Source organism: Polypterus senegalus, chromosome 9 (genome assembly GCF_016835505.1).
Source record: "Polypterus senegalus isolate Bchr_013 chromosome 9, ASM1683550v1, whole genome shotgun sequence".
Classification (NCBI taxonomy): Eukaryota; Metazoa; Chordata; class Cladistia; order Polypteriformes; family Polypteridae; genus Polypterus; species Polypterus senegalus.
The window spans coordinates 7,055,112-7,077,708 of record NC_053162.1 but is presented as its reverse complement, the minus strand read 5'-3'; the positions used below and the strand labels follow the sequence as shown (position 1 = coordinate 7,077,708).

The following is a 22,597-nucleotide window of genomic DNA, read 5'->3' as shown; positions in this document are numbered from 1 at the left end:
TTGCTGAATTGTTAAATTTGCAGCACAGATTACAAATGCAAACATGTTTATCAACAATCCCAGTCCCAAATCCCTCCATTGAAATTGTTGTGGTTTAAGCACGGCATGAATAACGATTGCTTTGTACTGGTGTAGCTGACAGCACCAGCGGAGCCTTAATGTGTCACCCACAGTGGTATTACATTCTGAGTGGCTTTTCTTCTTAGTTGATGGTTCCTGGTGGGCACTGGCGCACCCAGCAAATCACCCGAGGAGGAGTCAGGGCAGGATTTCCTCTCCAAGGCTAACCAAGCCAAACAGTTTTTAACCCTTCTCTCCCCGCTGCCGATTCCTGCTGTAGTGTCACATATATTGGCAGCCAATAGCAGAACTAGGAGTTAGGCAATTCAATGCTTCCCTCTCCTTAACAGAAATGAGATACTGAAATAGATATTAACATAAACTATTTGGAAGGATATTCTTTTTAATAATATTATTTCTGCAAACTAATAAAACATTCGAAAAAAAGGTCTTGAAATCATTGTGTAATTATAAGTCCTAAGTATGTGATTTGTTGTAAGCCAATTAAACACAACCAATCCAATTTAAGCCGACTGAAAGACTGCTGGCCGAAAACAACAATAAGCTTTTATCTGAATTAAAAACCTCAAGGTTTCTAGAACTTCTTTAATGCATTTAGGAAATATGAAAGCGATGAGTATTGATTAATAATTTATCATATGAAAAAAAATATGTTTTGTGTTCAAAACCCTTCCTTTATAATGACGTTAATCTATGGTTTGCAAGCGCCATGCTAGATGGGGGCGGCACGGTGGCGCAGTGGGTATCGCTACTGCCTTGCGTGGAGTTTGCATGTTCTCCCCGTGTCTGCGTGGGTTTCCTCCCACGGTCCAAAGATATGCAGGTTAGGTGCATTGGCGATCCTAAAATTGTCTCTAGTGTGTGCTTAGTATGTGTGTGTGTGCGCGCTTCCTGTGGTGGGCTGGGACCCTGCCCGGGGTTTGTTTCCTAAGATGGGATTGGTTCCAGCAGACCCCCCGTGACCCTGTAGTTAGGATATAATGGGTTGGAAAATGGATGGAAGGATACTAGACGGTCTAGCGTCCCAACCAGGATGAAAGCTACTTCCTCTGCCAGGATGGGAAGCTGTACTGGAAGGACAGAGATGAACTTGTGTCCTGACCAGGATAGAAACTGGTTCCTCTGCCAGGAAAGGTAGCCATAATGGAAGGACAAGGATAGTGTTCGCTCCCTTATTGGAGAGAATCATTCAGGACAAGGAGGGTCTGCACAATACCCTGCAACATCTTGAAAACCCAGAGACATAGGCAAGGATTCAGTATGTGGACTTCAGCTCTGCATTCGACACAATAATCCACTCAAAACCCACCCAGCTCTCTGTCCCTCCATCCACCTGTCCATGGATCGCCAACTTCCTGACCAATAGGAAGTAGCAGGTGAAACTGGAGAACCTCTCATTTAACTATCGTACGATCAACACGGGCGGCCCTCAGGGATGTGCGCTCTCCCTACTGCTCTTCTTCCTCTACACGAATGAGTGCACCTCTGAGGACGCCTCTCTCAAACTTATCAAATATGCAGATGACACCAATATGACACTGGGCTCATCAGGAACGGTGACGAGTCTGTACACAGACGGGAGGTTGAGCAGCAGGCCCTTTGGTGTGGTCAGAATAGCCTGGAGCTAAACACTCAAAACCAAGGAGATGACAGGGGACTTTAGGAGAGGTCCCACAGTAATATGTCCCCTCTCCATGCTTACAGTCGTGAGTCGAAAGTTTCAAGAATGACCCAAGTGGTGGTTTTCACCAGCTTTGCTGCTTCAGTGTTTTTAGATCTTTCTGTCAGATGTTTCTCTGGTATACTGAAGTAGAATTACAAGCAGTTTCAAAGGCTTTTATTGACAATGACATGAAGTTTATGTAAAGAGTCCATATTCCCAGTGTTGGCCCTCTTTTCTTTTTCAAGACCTCTGCAGTTCACCCTGGCAGGCTGTCAATCAACTTTTGGGCCAAATCCTGAATGATGGCAGCCGCCCATTCTTGCAGAATCAATGCTTGGAGTTTGTCAGAATTGGTGGGTTTTTGTTTGCCCACCCGCCTCTTGTTCTCAATGGGGAGTTTCCTGGCCATGGACCCCAGATTTTGATATTTTGTTCCCCAAGCCACTTAGTTCTCACTTTTGCCTTATGGCCCGGTGCTCCAATATGTTGGATGGTTGGGAGAAGCTGCTCTCAGAGGATGTTTTGGTCCCATTCTTTATTCAGCGCTGTATTCTTAGGCAAAATTGTGAGTGAGCCCACTGCCTTGGCTGACACGAATGGTCTCAGGATGCTTTAGTGTTGGTGTGACACAAGACTAATGGTAGCACCACTCCCCTTTTCTTTTTTCCGGACGCCCCAAACAATCAGAAAGGAAACTCAGAGAAAATGACTTCACCCCAGCAGTCCTCAACAGTCTAATCCCAGAATATCAGTCTGCCCCTGATGTTTCACTTGGCTTCTTTGCTGCCCTTCTTGACACCCAGCAAGCCATCCTCCATAAGTCTTCACCTCACTCACACCTGCCTGCTGCCATTCCTGAGCAAGCCCAGCCTGCAGCTGAATCCACTTTAGGAGACGGTCCTGGCACTTGCTGGACTTTCTTGGGCGCCCTGAAATCTTCTTCACTTCTCTATTCTAACTCCATCAGCGTGACAGAGTGACCTCCAGCCTTGTCCTCGTCTCACCCGTGTGAACGAGAGGATCACTGAAATGACGTCAGCAGGTCCTTTTGTAGCAGGGCTGACATGCAGTGGGTTTTTGGGATAAAGTTCATTTTCATGGCTATGAGGGACTTTGCAATTAATTGCAATTCATCTGATGCCTCGTCAGAACATTCTGGAGTCAATGCAAATTGCCATCATAAAAACAGAGGCAGCAAACTTTGTGAAAATTCATATTTGTGTCATTCTCAAAACTGTAATTCTGTAGGGAAGGTTGTGGAAACCTTGAAGTTTCTGGGATCCATAAACTCCCGGGACTAGAAATGGGAGACCAAATGTAGTGCTCGAGTTGTAATGTTATATAAAATATTTTTGAATGTTGTGAATACAGTGATCCCTCGCTATATCGCGCTTCGACTTTCGCAGCTTCACTCTATCGCGGATTTTAAATGTAAGCACATCTAAATATATATCACGGATTTTTCGCTGGTTCACGGATTTCTGCGGACAATGGGTCTTTTAATTTACGGTACATGCTTCCTCAGTTTGTTTGCCCAGTTGATTTCATACAAGGGACGCTATTGGCAGATGGCTGAGAAGCTACCCAATCAGAGCACGTGTTACGTATTAAATTAGGGGTACTCAAACTGCGGACCGCGGTCCACAATCCGGACCGCCAAGATGTGTTTGGCGGACCACAACTGTCTTCTGCGTAAGTCAAAAGTCCAAATATAAAAGCACCAAAATTATTGTTGTTTTATTATTTGCCAGGAAACGGTAAGCGTGATTAAAAGCGGCAACGTAAAACGACATTTTGAGACGAAACGCGCCAAGTACTACAATGCGAATTATCCACCAAAGTCAGAGCTCCGTGCGCATAAGATCGACGCCCTTAAGTCGCGAAGTTCAGTTCACTGATGACGAAAGCAACCACCACACAATCAAATGTTACAGAAGCTTCGCTGTGCATTGTTTGGGTTCTTGGCAGACATAAGAAAGCATTTACTGATGCAGAGGTTGTTAAAGAATGCATGATGTCTGCTTCTTCGGTTCTGTTTAGCGACAAAAAGTGTGTTAAACTGATATAGCAGATACCATTATCAGACAGTACTGCTAGTCGTCGTGCAGATGTCGGTGGTCAGTTAATATCAGATCTTAAACAGGCTGAATTGTTAGCTCTCGCGTGCGATGAATCCACTGATAAAACTGACATGTCTCAACTCTGTGTGTTCACAAGATTTTTTGATGGCCATAATTTTGTTGAAGAGTTTCTGACATTACTACCGCTAGCAAAACAGACCCTCGGTGAGGACGTGTTTTCAGCATTATCGCAGTTTATGCACGCAGCTGGATTGGATGTAACAAAAATGGTTTCCCTTACAACAGACGGGGCACCAGCAATGACTGGTAAAGATAGAGGACTTGTCACTCGTATGAAGGCACTTCAGCCCAACCTTGTTGCTTATCACTGCATCATTCATCAGTCGGCCCTCTGTTCAAAACTTTGTGACGAACTGGCAGAAGTGATGTCTACTCTTGTGAAATTAGTGATTTTTTTATGATGTAATTCGTTTCTGCAGCATCGTCTGTTTCGTTCTTTTCTTGAAGAGATGTCTGCAGAATTTGGAGACTTGCTGCTTCACAATGACGTCAGATGGTTAAGCAAGGGCCGTGTGTTGGAAAGGTTCTGGAATCTCCGTGAAGATGTAGCTGACTTCCTGCAGTCCTTGAATACAAAGAAAGCTGCAGAATTTTTAACATTTATTCAAGACAGTGACAAGGTCGCACTGCTGGCATTTCTTGTTGATATTATGGGACATATAAATACACTGAATTTGTCACTTCAGGGTGCAGACAAAACCGTTGTCAAATTGCAAGAAAAATGTTGTGCCTTTGAAACAAAACTGAGCATTTTCATCAATGACTTGGAAGGTGGCAAGAGGCTGCATTTTCCAAACCTGAAGAGCTGCATGACAGCTGATCAAAAGGCATGTTTTCAGTTGATTTCCACATTTCTACATCATTTGAAGGTCGAATTTGATGAACGTTTTAAGGATTTCAGAAAACTGAAGCCTGTGTTTTTGTTTGTTGCTGATCCTTTCATTGTCCAGCCTGATGGTGAATGGACATCTGTGGCTGCCTCAATTTTTCCGAACTCAAACCCGTCACTGTTGCAAATGGAAGCAGCTGATTTGCAAGCTTCTCATGTTTTGAAAGCAAAATTGAACGACGTCGGCATAACAATTTTTCGGTCAAAGTTTGTTCCAGATTCTAAGTATCCTGCTGCAAAGAAACTGGCGATTTCCGTGCTCACTATGTTTGGTTCAACATATTCTTCTGAGTGTGCGTTCTCCACTATGAACACTATCAAGACGAAACATTGAAGTGTAATTACTGACCAGAACCTCAGAAATGCAATGAGAATTGCACTGACTGGTTACTCACCGAACTATGCTGCCATTATGAAATCGAAACAACAGTTTCACACTTCACACTGAGTGACAATCATTTATGTACCAACTGTTGTAATTGGTGTGTTAATTGCAAGTAGTCATGTGACTTTTTTGAATTGTTTTCCATGTTTTGTGCATGTCTTGGTCTTCTGTAAAAATTTTATCATTTGCGTTGAATCTATTACTAGCCTCCTACAGACCTACACCTACAGTCCTACACGGTAAACCTGGCTATAGCGGACCCGGATGGTTGGTGGCGAACTGAATGTGGACCGGCATTCAAAAACTTTGAGTACCCCTGTATTAAATAAAACTCCTCAATGATATACGATGCTTCGCACACTTCAAAGCTCTAACAGCCCGTATTGATTTTTGATTGTTTGCTTTTCTCTGTCTCGCTCCTGATGGAGGGGGTGTGAGCAGAGGGGCTGTTTGCTTTGAAGATACAGACGCTCCTGTAAAAAATGCTGAAAGTCTACCTTCACATTGATCCCTTTGTTGCGGCCGCTTTATCGCGGTGCTTCCACTTAAAAGCCCAACAGCCCTATTGACTTTTGATTGTTTGCTTTTCTCTCTCACTCTCTCTGACATTCTCTGCTCCTGATGCGCACTTCTTTAAAGAGGAAGATATGTTTGCATTCTTTTAATTGTGAGAAAAAACTGTCATCTCTGTCTTGTCATGGAGCACAGTTTAAACTTTTGACTAAAGGGTGTTATTTCATGTCTAGAGGGCTCTAATAATGTTAAATGTATTTAGAAGGTTGTAAACAGGTTTTCTATGCTCTGTGAAAATATTAGATTTATAAATAAAGAATACTATTTCGTGGAAATTCATTTATCTGTCTGGGTTTACTGTATAACTGTGCGGAGAATATTTATAGTGTGGGAGAGTTTCTATGGGCTTAAAATATATAAAAATAACCATTCAAACATAAGGTTTCTACTTCGCGGATTTTCACCTATCGAGGGGGGGTCTGGAACGCAACTCCCGCGATCGAGGAGGGATTACTGTATTAATGCATAATTCAGGTTGAGTTAACTAAATATACTTATTTGACAATTGACCTTGCTGTAGGGTCCACCATAAAAAGGGCACAAGAGCGAATGGATTTCCTGAGACAGCTGAGGAAGAGTTCAGCCTTCCATGGGAGCTGCTGATTCCGTTCTACATAGCAGTCACTGAGTTTGTTCTCAGCTCACCCATAACAGTGGGGTTCAGCTCAGTGACCAAGTCAAGTCAAGCTGGGGAGCATGCACTGGTACAGAGCATTGCTGCACCCACTACACGGCGAAACAGCTCGGGATCTATGGAGGAATATTTTGGACAAAATGAAATAAATAAATAAATAAATGCACAAATAAATAAAAGTACTGTGAAATATGAGCATAAATAAATAAATGTGTCATGAAATGAGAGAATAAATAAATCTGTCATGAAATATGTTTTTTGTTGCTTATTTATTTATTTAATTTTGTCTGTAACATTCCTCCAAACCATCATGAAATACGACTTGAAATAAAACTGTCACTTTCACTCTGGCAGAGTCCCCTGTCAGAAGTAGCTTCAACTCCCACCTCCGGCAGAACTTCGACTACGTCCTGAGGGAGATGGGGGACATTGAGTCCGAATGGGCCATATTTCGTGCCTCTATTGTTGAGCTGTGGCCGATGCCTATCGTGGCGGCACTCCCCAAACCCGTTGGTGGACACCGGCGGAGAGGGATGCCGTCAAGCTGAAGAAAGAGTCCTACTGGACCCTTTCATCCTGTGGGACTCTGGAGGCAGCTAATATGTACCGACAGGCCAAGCAGAATGCGGCTTCGGTGGTTGCTGAGGTAAACACTCGGGCATGGGAGGAGTTTGGGGAGGCCATGGAGAAAGACTTTTGGACGGCTTCGAGGAGATTCTGGTCCACCGTCCGGCATCTCAGGAGGGGGAAGCAGTGCAGTCTCAACACCGTATATGGTGGGGATGGTGCGCTGCTGACCTCGACTCGGGACGTTGTGGGTCGGTGGGAGGAGTACTTCGGAGACCTCCTCAATCCCACTAACATGCCTTCTGCCGAAGATTCTTCTGCCATGGATTCTGCTGAAGATATTACGTATTTCCAAGAGAGAATTGAAGATGTATCGAAAGAAATTACAATGTTGGCGGTCCTTTTAGACTCTGATATAGATGAAACTATTTTTGAAAATATCGAAGAACTGGTGAACGGATTCGACTACACTCCAGTTCAGGTGACGCAGTTCCCTGCTCTGGACGTCCATCCTTTGACATTCCAGCTGAGTCAATAGAACACCTTCTGTTATGCAGTTTAAAAGTACAACAGATTGCAGATCTATATGGTGTATCGGAGAAGACGATCACAAGGCGAATGAGCCAGTTTGATATACGGTAAAGCTGCAAAGGCTATATTCGAGTCCATTCCACCAGTTCTTTGATATTTTCAAAAATAGTTTAATCTATATCGGAGACAAAAAGGGCCGCCAACATTGTAATTTCTTCTGATAAATCTTCAATGCTCTCTCTGAAATACGTAATATCTTTGGCAGAATCCATTTCATCAGCAGTAGTAACCATTTTTCTAATTAATTCTTGTGCTATCGATTCACCAATCAGTAACTAGAGGCCGTGTTAGAGCCCACCCTCTCAACTTTGACGAGTGAAAGTGACAGTTTTATTTCAAGTTGTATTTCATGATGGTTTGCAGGAATGTTACGGACAAAATTAAATAAATAAATAAGCGACAAAAAACATATTTCGTGACACATTTATTTATTTATGCTCACTTTTCACAGTACTTTTATTTATTTGCGCATTTATTTATTTCATTTTGTCCGAAATATTCCTCCATAAGGATCCCAATTGGCAACCCCCAAGGCAGACATGCGGTCCATTCCCACCCACCAGAAATGACCCTCCATCTGCCGCAGCCAGGTGTTACATGGGTGACCCCTTGGCCTGGTCCAGTAACACGGGTCCACAACAATGAGGATCTTATGAGCCGGATCACCCTTGGGGAAACGCGCCACATGGCCGTAGTGTCGTAACTGATGCTCCCTCACAATGCGGGTCATGTGCCTCATTAGGGACTCCATGAGCAACACAAAGTCAAACCAACGGTACCCAAGGATTTTCCAGAGAGACACAGTACCAAAGGAGTCCAGCCTTCGTCTCAGGTCACTGGATAGCATCCATGTCTCACAACCATATAGCAAGACAGGAAGCACCAGGACTCTAAAGACTTGGACCTACGTCCTTTCAGATATCAAGCACAAACCCCTTTCCAGAGACCTCATGACCCCCCATGCTCTCCCAATCCATCTACTGACTTCATAGGAAGAGTCACCAGAGACATGAATGTCACTGCATGGTAAGTAAACCTCTCGATGAGGTCGACACTCTCTCTGCAGACAGACACACTGCTGATGGCCATGCCCAAGAGGTCATTAAAGGCCTGGCTCTTTGGTTTTTACCAGGACCCTCACAAGCCCAGACACTCAGACCCCTCACTCAGTCTCTTGAGCGCCCCGATCAGAGCCTCCATTGACTCCGTGAAGATCACAGCGTCAGCAAAGTCAAGATTCAAGAATCTCTCTTCACCAACAGATGCCCCACAGCCGCTGGACCCCACGACCTTGCACAACACCCAGTCCATGCAAGCATTGAACAGAGTAGGAGCAGAACCCATCCCTGAAGAAACCCAGAATCAACTGGGAAAACACAGAGATTCTGCCTCCACTATGCACAGCACTCCCAGTCCCAGTGTACAGGCCAGCCATGATATCCAGCAACCTCAAGGGGATCCCGCGCACCCTCAGGATATCCCACAGGGAAGCTTGATCAACTGAGTCAAACGCTTTTGAGAAAATAGACAAACGCTGCAAAGAAACTCTGCTGATATTCGCGTTTGCGCTCTATGAGAACCCTCAGTGCCAGGATGCAGTCGATGGTAGACTTCTTAGCCGTAAAACCAGACTGTTCTGGTCGCTGGTACGTGAGCAAGTGATCACGGATCCTATTGAGTACGACCCTAGCGAGGACCTTACCCGGCACCGAGAGTGACCAAACCTGACAAAAAAAAAACAGGCTACAGCGAAGAGTCAGGACTGCCAAAAATATCACTGGTGCCAGTCTGCTCACCTTACAGATCATGAAACGGGCAAAGATCATCATCACCGACCCCTCACATTCGGGCCACAACCTTTCTGAACTTCTGTCCACTGGCCACAGAGGCAGCCTTAGGGGTGTGCGGGCCGACTAACCCCAAGCAGGGCCAGTTACGTCAAGCGCTGTTACCGGTATGTGTGGACTGTATAAACTTGCGGGCGAATTTCATAAAAATAATGTTAACATACACCAGACTTTCTCATTACAGTATTCAGCTAAATTTTTGCAAGATAACACTTGGACTTTATCAAAATATAACTGGAGAATATAACTTGACAAATCCGCTTGAACGGGACACGCGGACCTCAAAAGTGGGGCCCCTTTAGACACGCGAGGCCTGGGGCAGTCGCCCCACTTGCCACCCCCAAATGCCGCTCTTGATCGGCCAGGCGTAATAGATTATTATATAGATATAAGAACAGTTTATTCTCACAGGCCATCAAGCTCACAAACAGTTAATTCAGCTTAATCAAGCTGGGCACCGTACCACCCAGAGTCTTGCAGTACTGTTTACATATTGTTAATGCTTGGTTTTCAGATGTTTAGTTCAGCATTTCTTACACCGAGTGGCACTCTGCACTTTGAAAGTACAGTATATCTATAGGTGCATCTCAATAAATTAGAATATCATCGAAAAGTTCATTTATTTCAGTACTTTGAGTCAAAAAGTGAAATTCATATATTATATAGATTCATTGCACACAATTTGATATATTTCAAGCGTTTATTTCATTTCATGGGCGGCACAGTGGCGCAGTGGGTAGCGCTGCTGCCTCGCAGTTAGGAGCCCCAGGTTTGCTTCCCGGGTCCTCCCTGCATGGATTATGCATGTTCTCCCTGTGTCTGTGTGGGTTTCCTCCCACAGTCCAAAGACATGCAGGTTAGGTGCACTGGTGGTTCTAATTGTCCCTAGTTTGTGTGTGTGTGCCCTGTGGTGGGCTGGCATCCTGCCCAGAGTTTGTTTCCTGCCTTACACCCTGTGTTGACTGGGATTGGCTCCAACAGACACCAGTGACCCTGTAGTTAGGATATAGCGGGTTGGATAATGGATGGATTTCTTTTCATTTTGCTGGTTATGGCTTCTAGCTAATGAAAACCCAAAATTCAGTATCTCAGAAAATTAGAATTTTGTGAAAAAGTTCCACATTGTAGACTCCTGGTGTGACACTCCACTCGGCTAATTAACCTAAAACACCTGCAAAGGGGTCCTGAGCCTTTAAGTGGTCTCTCCGTCTGGTTCAGTAGGCCTCACAATCAGACTGATGACTTGACAATTGTCCAGAAGACAGTCATTGAGACCCTCCACAAGGAGGATAAGCCACCAAAGGTCATTGCTAAAGAAGCTGGCTGTTCACAGAGTGACGTATCCAAGCATATTAATGAAAAGTTGAGTGGAAGGAAAAAATGTGACAGCAGAAAAAGGTGCACAAGCAACAGGGATGAGTGCAGCCTTGAGAGGAGTGTAAAGCAGAGCCCATTGAAGAATTTGGGGGAGATTCACAAGGAGTGGACTGCGGCTGGAGTCAGTGCTTCAAGAGTCACCACACACACAGACGTAATGGGGACGTGGGCTACAACTGTCACAGCATTCCTTGAGTCAGGCCACTCCTGAACCAGAGACCACGTCAGAAGCATCTTACCTGGGCTAAGGAGATAACTGACTGGACTGTTAACAGCTCAGTGGTCCAAAGTCATCTTTTCAGATGAAAGTCAATTTTGGAAATCAAGGTCCCAGAGTGTGGACGAAGAGTGGAGAGGCACAGAATCCAAGCTGCTTGAGGGTCCAGTGTGAAGTTTTCACAGTCAGTGATGATTTGGGGAGCCATGTCATCTGCTGGTGTTGGTCCACTGTGTTTTATCAAGTCAGTGCAGCCGTCTACCAGGACATTTTAGAGCACTTCATAAAGCTTGTCAGCAGAGGGAAGCATGGAGATGCCGATTTCATTTTCCAGCAGGACTTGGCACCTGCCCACACTGCCAAAACTACCAATACCTGGTTTAATGACCGGGGTATCACCACTGTGCTTGATTGGTCAGTAAACTTAACTAAGCTAAACCCCATTGAGAATCTATCAAGTGGAAGATGAGAGACCCCAGACCCTACAATGAAGACAAGATGAAGGCCACGATCAAAGCATCCGGGGCTTCCATAACACCTCAGCAGGGCCACAGGCTGATCGCCTCCATGCCAGTAATTCATGCACAAGGAGCCCCGACCAACTATTGAGTGCCTACATGGACAGACATTTCTGTGTTAAAAATCTTTTTTTTATTGGTCTTATGTAATATTCTAATTTTCTGACATACTGAATTTTGAGTTTTTATAACCTGTAGGCCATAATCAGCAAAATGAAAAAAAAAATAAACATTTGAAATAAATCACTCTGCGTGTAATGAATCTAAATAATATATGAGTTTCACTTTTTGAATTGAATTACTGAAATAAATGAACTTTTCAATGATATTCTAATTTATCGAGATGTGCCTGTATATTTACATCCTCCGTCTTGTTTGTTTTATCTCAGGTGTGTGATTAGCAGTTGTGTGTACGTCGATTATGTAACTTACACTCCGAGAGACCACAACACCAGAGTCAAATTCCTTGTATGTGTGCCAATAAATGGGGTTCTGACTGGCATCCCAACGGAGACGGGTGCCAATTCCTTGCCAAGAGGGGAGGCCTCCTCGGAAAGAAAGGTGGGTGACTGCTTCCCAGGGCTTTGCTCTTTCCCCGTGCACACAATGGCAGCATCCCACTGATGGAACTCGTATAAGGATACCAGCAGGGGGCAGGCTGGGAATTGCAGTTCAGTAAAACCGCCCAATCAAGATGCTTAGGTGCCATCAGCCCCTCTTTGAAGGGCTTCCACCTCTTAGTTCCCTTGGTTGGGAACCCCTGAATTAATCAGTCTATGTGATCTTAGTGTCAGCCGACATTTCAGGGTCTTAGCGCCACATAGTGGCTACTGGAGACCATAAAATCTAACGGCTCTACTTAATACACGCAGCACTTTTTTTTTTTTCCTTTGCCTGACGACTCCATTCCTGTTTATTCTAGCTCAGCTGTTACACAACACGGGGCAAAATGTGGCAAAATAAAATAAAACAACAATAAAAAAAATATATATATAAATTTACATAAATGTGCAGTAAGAAAAAAAAAAAGTGAATGTTAGTTCAATAATGAAAAACAACAACATCAGAAACATAATGTTTGGCCTACCAAGTCAATTGGCAGATAGTTGATGAACAATAATAAAAAAAAAAAAGGCTACAATATTCTAAAAGATCAATGGCTGGCTTCTACATGTACCTGGTCTGAAGACAGGTTTCTTGTTTGGCCCCCCGTAAATGGGCGGAAGGGAGCGTCGATCTTGGGTGATGAACGTATCCCACCGTACATGTTCGGGACCTCCAAGTTCCCGTGTCCTTTGTAGACAATTCTCAAGGTAGGCCAAAGGGTCTTCTGGGCGATAGTACATGAGGCCCGTCAGCATGCTCTGGAAGAGATCAAGAGGCGCTTTACAAACTTTCAGGGTTGGCGTCCTGGCAAATTAAAACTAAAAGGTTACATATACAATACCTTTTCTGTGCTCAAAAATACAAAAGTTTTTTTTTTTTCTCATTCTTAAAATGGAAATAAATTACGGTAAGGGACGGCCTGCAGTCTTACCCAGCCGAGACGTCCAGGAGATGGAAGGGACCAGGGGAGATAATGTGAACAGGGCATTACCTCCCCAGGAGTGCTAGATGGCAGTCTCCATGGTTTGCAGCAGCGGCACAGTTAACCACAGGGCATCATGGGAATTGGAGTTCTGTGATGTGGCCCTCTTGGGGTGTTTGACCTGGTATATGTTTTTATAACATGTTTCAAATGTTGGAAGCTGTGTGCTCAGACATATTGTTGGAAGTCTTTGTGCTTGAGTTGCACTCATCTTATATAAAATATTTTTGAATGTTTTAAATAAACTGCTCAAAAAAATGAAAGGAACACTTTGAAAAAACATCAGATCTCAATGGGGAAAAAAACTCCTGCTGACTTGCTCTACTGCTATGGACTGATATGGTGATGCGTTAGGAACAAAAGGATGGAAATGAAAATGATCAACCGACAGAGGGACACCCCGGAAAAACAAGATCAGGCAGGCAGGCGAGTCCATTTGGCCGAAATGTCATTGCAGCAACTCCAAATCGTACTCAGTAGTTTGTATGCCCCCCCCACCCTACCATGCCTGACAACATCCTAATGAGATGACAGATGGTGTCCTGGGGGATCTCCTCTCAGATCTGGGCCAGGGCATCACTGAGTTCCTGGACAGTCTGAGGTGGTCGGATGAACCGAAACATAATGTCCCACCCAGAGGTGTTCTATTAGATTGAGGTCAGGTGAGTGCGCGTGGGGGGCCAGTCAATGGGATCAGTTCCTTCATCCTCTCGCCACATGAGGCCGGGCATTGTCGTGCACCAGGAGGACCCAGCATAGGGTCTGACAATGGGTCCAAGGATTTAATCCCGATACCTAATGGCAGTCCTGCGGTGCTGTTTTCTAGCCTGTAGAGGTCTGTGTGTCCCTCCATGGATATGTCCATACAGACCATCAGTGACCCACCACCAAACCGGTCATGCTGAACGATGTTACCGGCAGCATAACGTTCGCCACGGCTTCCCCAGACCCTTTCACGTCTGTCACATGTGCTCAGGGTGAACCTGCTCTCATCTGTGAAAAGTACAGGGCACCAGTGGTGGACCTGCCAATTCTGGTATTCTATGGCAAATGCCAATTGAGCTCCACCGTGCCCACTAGAGGATGTCAGGACCTCAGGCCACCCTCATGAAGTCTGTTTCTGATTGTTTGGTCAGAGACATTCACACCAGTGGCCTGCCTGCTGGAGGTCATTTTGTAGGCTCTGCCAGTGCTCATCCTGTTCCTCCTGTCCTGCTGATGCGTTAAGGACCTTCTACGAGGGGCCCTGTCCAGCTCTCCTAAAGGAACTGCCTGTCTGTCTCCTGGAATCTCCTCCATGCCCTTGAGACTGTGCTGGGAGATACAGCAAATCATCTGGCAATGCCACGTGGTATTGATGTGCCATCCTGGAGAAGTTAGACTACCTGTGCCAGCTCTGTTGGGTCCAGGTATGGCCTCATGCTACCAGTAGTGACACTGACCGTAGCCAAATACAAAACGAGTGACAAAACCGATGAGGAGGGAAAAATGTCAGTGGCCTCCCTCCACCTGTTAAGCCATTCATTCCTGTTTTGGGGGTCGTCTCATTGTTGCCCCCCTCTAGTGCACCAAACTGATGAACAAGCCCCTCTGCTACTTAACTGACCAGATCAGTAGCCCACAAGTGTCACTGACTTGATGCTATACTCGGATTCAAAAGGGGTCCTTTCATTTTTTGAGCAGTTTATTAAGGTGTAATACAGGTTAACTAAATATACTTATTTAATAATTGACCTGGCTGCTCCTTAAATGGTAGTCTGCCCTTGGGTGCCGCTAAGGGATGCTGCAGGGACAGGGGAGCCTTATTTTGTGGGGCTCCAGCCTTACCCGGAAGTGCCCCCTGGACCAGGCCTTCTGGAGATTACTCAAAAGGAGCTGCCTGCCACTGCTCTAAGAACAAGAGTTGGGTGGAAGAGGGATGAAGCTCGCTGAAGGGAGGAGGAGGAGGAGTGAAGACAGAATGACAAAGAGAAGAGAAGAGGACAGAGTGCAGAGTCCTTTATTGATATTATTGAGCTTGTGTATTGTGCACAGCAGGTGGGAAACGTCTGGGAAGAGTTTCTCACATCAGAATAAATGATTTTGTTGTTCTGGAACTTGTGCCTGCGTCTGTCTGTATCAGGTTTGGGGAGCTGGTGCGCCCCCTGCAGGCCACATTATGTAATTAACTCAGCACTGGAAAGAAAATATATAAACAAAACATATTATTATTGTTATTAAAGAAACAAAGTCAGTGATTTTTTCATTAATATTTTTCCTGGAGTATATTTCACCTGACATTTGATGATTTGTCATTGTAACACAATAAACGCTTACTGTGCGTGCATACTGAACACACAGAGAACTGCATTTCAGTCGGTAAAATAAGAAATGTTCAATAAGGAATAACAAAATTAAAGCACAAAAGGGAAAAAAGGATATGCCAAAAAAAAAAAAAAAGAAAGATGAGATCCAACATCCACAAACTACAAAAAGATGCAAAAATCGAGAATACAGGAAAACTCATTCTCACGATAGACAACTGCACTCTTCATAACTTTAATGAGCCTCTAAAGCAGTTGGTTCCCAAGCTCGATCCTAGGGACCCTCTGAGGCTGCAGGTTTTTGTTCCCACCAACTTCTGTTTTTCATTGGACTCTTAGCCTAATTAAGGGAGTCATTATTTCCCAGTTTCTGTGTTTTGGAGTCGATATAGAACTATACAAACTAAGTTTGGTCGATTTTTATTAAAATGTAATAAGCTGTTAACAGTATCCATCCATTTTCCAACCCGCTGAATCCGAACACAGGGTCATGGGGGTCTGCTGGAGCCATTCCCAGCCAACACAGGGCACAAGGCAGGAAACAAACCCCGGGCAGGGCGCCAGCCCATCACAGGGCACACACTAGGGACAATTTAGATTCGCCAATGCACCTAACCTGCATGTCTTTGGACTGTGGGAGGAAACACACGCAGACACGAGGAGAACCCGGGAAGTGAACCCAGGTCTCCTAACTGCGAGGCAGCAGCGCTACCCATTGTGCCACCATGCCACGCTGTTAACAGTATTTTCAACCTAATTTTCATTCTGTTTTTCCAGGTGTTCTGGTTATTTGTTTGATCATTTGCTAATTAGCGGGTCTGACACTGACATTGTTGCAGCTTTCATCATCCTGGGTGTCTGCTGTTGTCACTATTAGGGTTAAATGAAGGGAGCAAACTACACAGGAAAAGGGGAAAATAAAAGGGAATCAACAAAAGAGACTTAAGCATTTATAGCTTTCAAAAAAAAAGATTTCTAAATGTCTTTGTAACAAGTACTTCACTCCACACATCATAAAAAGTTTGGGGCAGCCACCCGTATATTGTATCCTGGCTGCGAAAGTTTTAAATAATTGAACAGAGACGGTTACAAGACCGAGTCCAAAACCGAACTGTCAGACTGGAGGTAAGCTGGTGACTTTAAAAGTCCGTAAACGAAGTGATATCATCGGGGCCGGAAACCTGGTGGGATTTCCCAGGAATGCTCTGTAAAGAACTAAGAAAGACAGTCAGCACATCCTGCCGCCCCCTGGTCTAATGTGGTATTACAATTACTCAAGCTGCCTCCTATTCACACGTGTTATGACACTCATAAACGGAAAAACTATACAGTTGTGTTTTTCTGAATGCAGAATAAGAGAACAGTAAACAAGGCCAGCTAATTAAATGAGATCAGTTGTTATTGATTATTATCGCCGATTGTGAATCTGGTTGAAAGAAAAACCTGCAGATACAAGAGCTCCCCAGGACTGAGTTATAAGAACCACGGATCTAAGACAACAGTTCCCAGTCGGTCCTGGGGAGCCCCTGTGTCTGCAGGTTTTTCTTCCAACCAGATTCACAATCAGTGACAACACCTGATAGGACTGATCTCATTTATTTAGCTGGGATTTTGTTTTACTCTTATTCTACATTCAGAAAAGCACAGAGGCACAATTTTCACATTTATAACACTAGGGGGCTTTGCCCCCTGCTCACCTTGTTCCCAAACACCCCTCCCCGGCCTGTGCTACACGCCAGCCACTTCACAACGCAAGCAGCAGAGATGTGAGCAGAGATGCGAAGAGGGGGGGCTGAACGCACACCAAGGAGACGCCCCCGCTCCTCCGAAACCCCCTCTTAAATGGTGATCCAATGGGAAACAAATACAGATTTTTTTTTTTTTTACCTCCTCCTTTGCTCGAGGGCGGCACGGTGGCGCAGTGGTAGCGCTGCTGCCTCGCAGTTAGGAGACCTGGGTTCGTTTCCCGGGTCCTCCCTGCGTGGAGTTTGCATGTTCTCACCGTGTCTGCGTGGGTTTCCTCCCACAGTCCAAAGACATGCAGGTTAGGTGCACTGGCGATCCTAAATTGTCTCTAGTGTGTGTGCCCTGTGGTGGGCTGGCACCCTGGCCGGGATTTGTTCCTGCCTTGCGCCCTGTGCTGGCTGGGATTGGCTCCAGCAGACCCCCAGTGACCCCGTAGTTAGGATACAGTAGGTTGGAAATGATGACAGGACAGGACTGTGCCACCTGACCTGCATCTCACGAGGCGCACTTCTGTCATATCACCTCTCTCCATATATTCAATCTCTTTTCGCTTTTACCTTTTCGTCAATATCACACTGAATTTTGATTCTGTGTTTGGATATACATCGTGACAACGCAAAAATGTAACTGCCCGTGAGTGAATATCGTTTCTGTCGCTCCACAAGGAATGTGTCTGACAAGAGCATTCACACAAATGAGAAATGATTTCTCTCGCGGGATTTCACTTTCACCAAACAACAAATCTTTTAATTCTCGCAGATACGCCTCTTCATTGGGAAGAAACACTACTTTTTTTTCCCCTGATGGCAATTAGACGATCTACAAGTCTTCGACTTAAAGTTTAAAGCCGAACAATATATTCAATCTCTTTTCGCTGTTCTGTTATTTTACCATGTAATAATTTCCATTTGTTTGTGCTAATGCAATCTTTACTATCCTTTTTTTGAGACTTTTGTATTTTCATACTTCCATTATCTCTAACCTGCTCTGCATGTGTTTTGCACCAACGTTTTGTGTCATCTACTCTTTGTCTTTGATTTCCGGCCCCGGGTGTGGTTAAATCTCTTGGCACAAAGTCGTCTCCTTTCAACCCTCCAAGTTTTTTTTTTTGTAATAGAGACAAGTAGAAATATTTCTGCTTTTTCCTTTAAATTTAAATGCTTAACTCTTCATTATATTTTGCCCTTTCTCTATGCAGTTTGCTCCCATCATTATATCTTAATAATGACAACCAGCAAAGCAGACAGCCAGGCAAACAACACTGAATCATCAAAGGCTGCAACTACTTTAGTGTCAGACCCACTACTGTAATTAGAAAACAATGGATTAATTAAATAATTAGAACTCCTGGAAAAGTAAAATGAAAATCAAGATGAAAATATTGTTAAAAAGAAAAAAAATACATTATTCCATTATAACTGCTTGGTACATTTTTATATTATATATATATATCTATATCTATACTAATAAAAGGCAAAGCCCTCACTCACTCACTCACTCACTCACTCACTAATTCTCCAACTTCCCGTGTAGGTAGAAGGCTGAAATTTGGCAGGCTCATTCCTTACAGCTTACTTACAAAGGTTAGGCAGGTTTCATTTTGAAATTCTACGCGTAACGGTCATAACTGGAACCTACTTTCGTCCATATATACGGCCATAGCCTGCAGCTCGGTCACCGTGTGAGGCGGAGTTGCGTCTCGCATCATCACGCCTCCCACGTAATTGAGTGCCTGCCCAAATAAGGTAAATATTCGCGGGTGAAGGACTAGCGGCTCACGTGAACTGACTGTGAACGCAGTACGTAGAGAACAAGGAAGAGAGCTCCAAAGAGCGCTGAACAAAAAACGCATTACACAATTGAGAAGGCAGCAAAAGAATATGAAGCGAGTGACGCATACAAGCATATTCATAAGTGCAGCTACCGCGGAAACAAAGCACACAGTGTAAACCGTAAGTTTAAATTAAGTTTATAGACACGCTCCCACTGCCGTTTGTCATGCCTACGACGAATACGATATTCGCGAGATACAAGTTTAATGAGAAGACACGAGGTATAAACGAGACTTTGGATCACTTTGTTACAGAGTTAAAATTGCTGTAGCGAGAAACTTTTAAATGCCGGGTCTTAGCTAACATTAAATAAAGCCGTGGACATCGCAAGATCACACAAGAGAGCGGCTCATGTGAACTGACTGTGAACGCAGTACGAGTGATCACTTCGATGAATGAAACCTGTTCAAAAAACGCATTACACAATTGAGAAGGCAGCAAAAGAATATGAAGCGAGTGACGCATACAAGCATATTCATGAGTGCAGCTACTGCAGAAACAAAGCACGGTGTAAACCTAAAGTTTAAATTAAGTTCATAGACAGGCTGCCGCTGGCATTTGTCAAGCCTACGACGAACACGATATTCGCGAGATACAAGTTTAATGAGAAGACGCAGGGTTTAAACGAGACTTTTCAGCACTTTGTAACAGAGTTAAAATTGCCAGGTCTGAGCTAACATTAAATAAAGCCGTGGACATCGCGAGATCGCACGAGAGAGCACAAGCACACCTGAGAAGCTACGATGCATTTACTCTGAGCGACTCACGTGAACTGACTTTGCAGGACTGGGAAAGGTTAAATTAAGTTCATAGACACGCTACCGCTAAATATTCATAGGCAAATCCACAACTTAATACTAGGAATGCCTGTTAAACATCTTAGATTCACGAGTAGCGATTTGGGTAGTGAACACTTCGATGAATGAAACCTGTTATCTTTACAACGGTTGACAAACACGGAATGTAACTTGAACACAACACGTCCTCCAAATACGAACCTGATTGAAAGAAATAATGATAATCAAATCCTTGCTGACAGCAACACTCATAACAGTCACAAAACAATTACATTGGTATATTTATATATGTATATGTATGTATATATATTGTCAGAGATGCCAGGGGCAACGACCCGGCCGGGACGCCGTGAGGGACCGGATATGGGTCTACGCCCACCCTGGATCACGTGGGGGCCCCCTTCCTGGTTGCTTTGGGGGCCATGGGTTGAGGGCATGGAAGCCCCACCCTGTAGGGGCCCGTGGTCACCACCAGGAGGCGCCCCAATGAAGAAGAAGAATTAAAAGGGCGACCGTAGAGCTGCCGGGAGAACAGCCGGCACTTCCGCCACACTGGGGCGTGGCCAATGAAGGAGTGTCAGGAATCACCTGGAGCTCATCCGGGAGAATATAAAAGGGGCCATCTCCCTTCATTCAGGGCTGGAGTCGGGTGGAAGAAGGACGAGGCACGAGAGGAGTATGGAGGCGGCCTGAAGAAAAGGCATTTGTGTGGCCAGGACACTGTATTGGGGTTTGTGAGTGTGCACTGAACTTTATATTTGTAAATATTGTATATATAATAAACATGTGGTGGTGACAAACAACATGTCCGCCTGTCTGTGTCCGGGTCGGCTGCACATCTGGCGTAGTCGGCAGGATGCTCCGCCTGTTCCAAGGTGGGGACCTGTATCAAGAAATTTTGTTGTGGACGGCCTGGCGCAGCAGGGTAAAGAAGCAGGCAAAGAAACCCCACGGACTGCCAGGGGTCCGCAAGAGGGCCGTTTTCCCCTGCCGCGGGCGGGCGGGCGGCGTCCATGGAAGGAGTGCAGCGGGCTTCCACGAGTGCGCCGTTGCTGGAGGCGCCCGGGACGGCATGGCGTCCAGAGAGGCCACGCCGAGGACGTTTCCTGCCTATTGGCAGCTTTTGTTTTCCAGGCAGGGACCTCCCGGATCCGCATCAGTGGCGGGCGCATGCCGGTCTGCGGGGCTCCTGCAGCACGGCGGCAGCCGCAAGGGCTGCGGAGGAGGAGACGCTGCAGCGAGAGGCGCCAGCAACAACAAGGCTGCCGGCAAGCACATTGCCGCCGCAGAAGGGGAGGCAAGATGGCCGCGGACCATAAGTCCCTATTCCAGGTGCTACGTGCCCTCCGGGCAGAGATGCGAGTACTGGAGAGGAAGGCAGTCGCGTCCATAGAGGACCTGTGGATGGCGATCCGACGGCGCGGCGCTGGATTCTCCAGCTGGAGCGACACGGCGGGGAAGGTAGGTTTCGCTGTCCCCGTACAGCATGAGGGAGGGTCTGCTGAACATGGCTGTGATTCTAAAGATCAGCTTCAAGTAAGCAGCCTGAAGTAGAACCCGCTTCGGGGGTGTGCTGCCCTCACGGGACGGGCCGCTCCTCCCGAGTGGTCTTCGCTGGCTGTGGGGCAGTGTCAGGGATGCCAGGGGCAATGACCCGGCCGTGACGCTGTGAGGGACCGGATATGGGTCTACACCCACCCTGGATCATGTGGGGGGCCGCCTTCCTGGTTGCTTTGGGGGCCACGGGTTGAGGGCATGGAAGCCCCACCCTGTAGGGGCCCGTGGTCACCGCCAGGAGGCGCCCCAATGCCTTGGGGACCTGTTACCTCAGCACTTCCGCCTGTCTGTGTCCGGTCGGCTCCACATATATATATATATATATATATATATATATACAGTAATCCCTCCTCGATCGCGGGGGTTGCGTTCCAGAAAATCCGCGAAGTAGAAACCATATGTTTGTATGGTTATTTTTATATATTTTATGCCCTTATAAACTCTCCCACACTGTTTATAAATATTCCCCGCAGAGTTATACAGCATAATCCCTTTGTATTCTCTTAGATATTAGGTAAGATTCATTGAAATTATGTATATAAACACACTGTTTATATACAGTAAAACCTAAATATTATTTTAAAGATATTGAGTGTCTCCGATATCACATATGTTACAGCCATTACGATAGACAGGCCACCAGCAATAAATACGTACAATGCAAGAAAAATAGTATACAGTAAATGTGTGTACAGTGACACTAAACATATGTACATGTACTAAGTACTGTAAGTAGAAAATTAATTATGATTACTCACCAACAATGACACGATGACTTGTCCGATAACAATGAGTTTAATTTTACTGCACAACAAAGGAGAGCGTTACAGCCCTTAAAGGAGCCTCTTCAGGCGATTGTGAAGCACTGCCGTTGTTCTTCTTCAATCCAAATCCCTAAAGCAGATTCCATCCAGACTACTGCCTTATTACATCCACTTACAACTTGTTTTGCACCCTGGTTAAAAGGACACTGCGGCCGTAGATCTTATATTCCTTTCCTACTTTTTAAATAAAAAGAATCGTAGCCTTCAACAAATCCAAAAGCGTTTACCTTTTCGCAATCGTTAACATCTTCCGTTTTGCGTGGGCACGGCACCTGAAGCAGTAGCAGATCGTTTTGGAGCCATAATGAAGGGCTTGACTATGCACAAAGATAAACACAAAGAGCACAACTCTTTACACAGCGAAACACGTTGATGCTGAATGAGCGAGACGAGACTTCCTGGTTAACACTGCATTCAGCAAGCAGGAACTTAACTGCGTGCTCTGATTGGTTAGCTTCTCAGTCATC

At 45.2% G+C, this 22,597-nt stretch overlaps 1 protein-coding gene across 1 annotated transcript in view; it reads right to left on the bottom strand.

Moving 5' to 3' along the window:
• The window catches only part of LOC120535088 (adenylate kinase isoenzyme 1), a 260,210-nt gene that overhangs the window by 142,933 nt on the left and 94,680 nt on the right, over window positions 1-22,597 (bottom strand). The window contains exon 2 of the mRNA XM_039762647.1: window positions 12,661-12,847. Within this exon, the coding sequence (XP_039618581.1) occupies window positions 12,661-12,847 (187 nt within the window). The remainder of the gene's footprint in view (window positions 1-12,660; window positions 12,848-22,597) is intronic.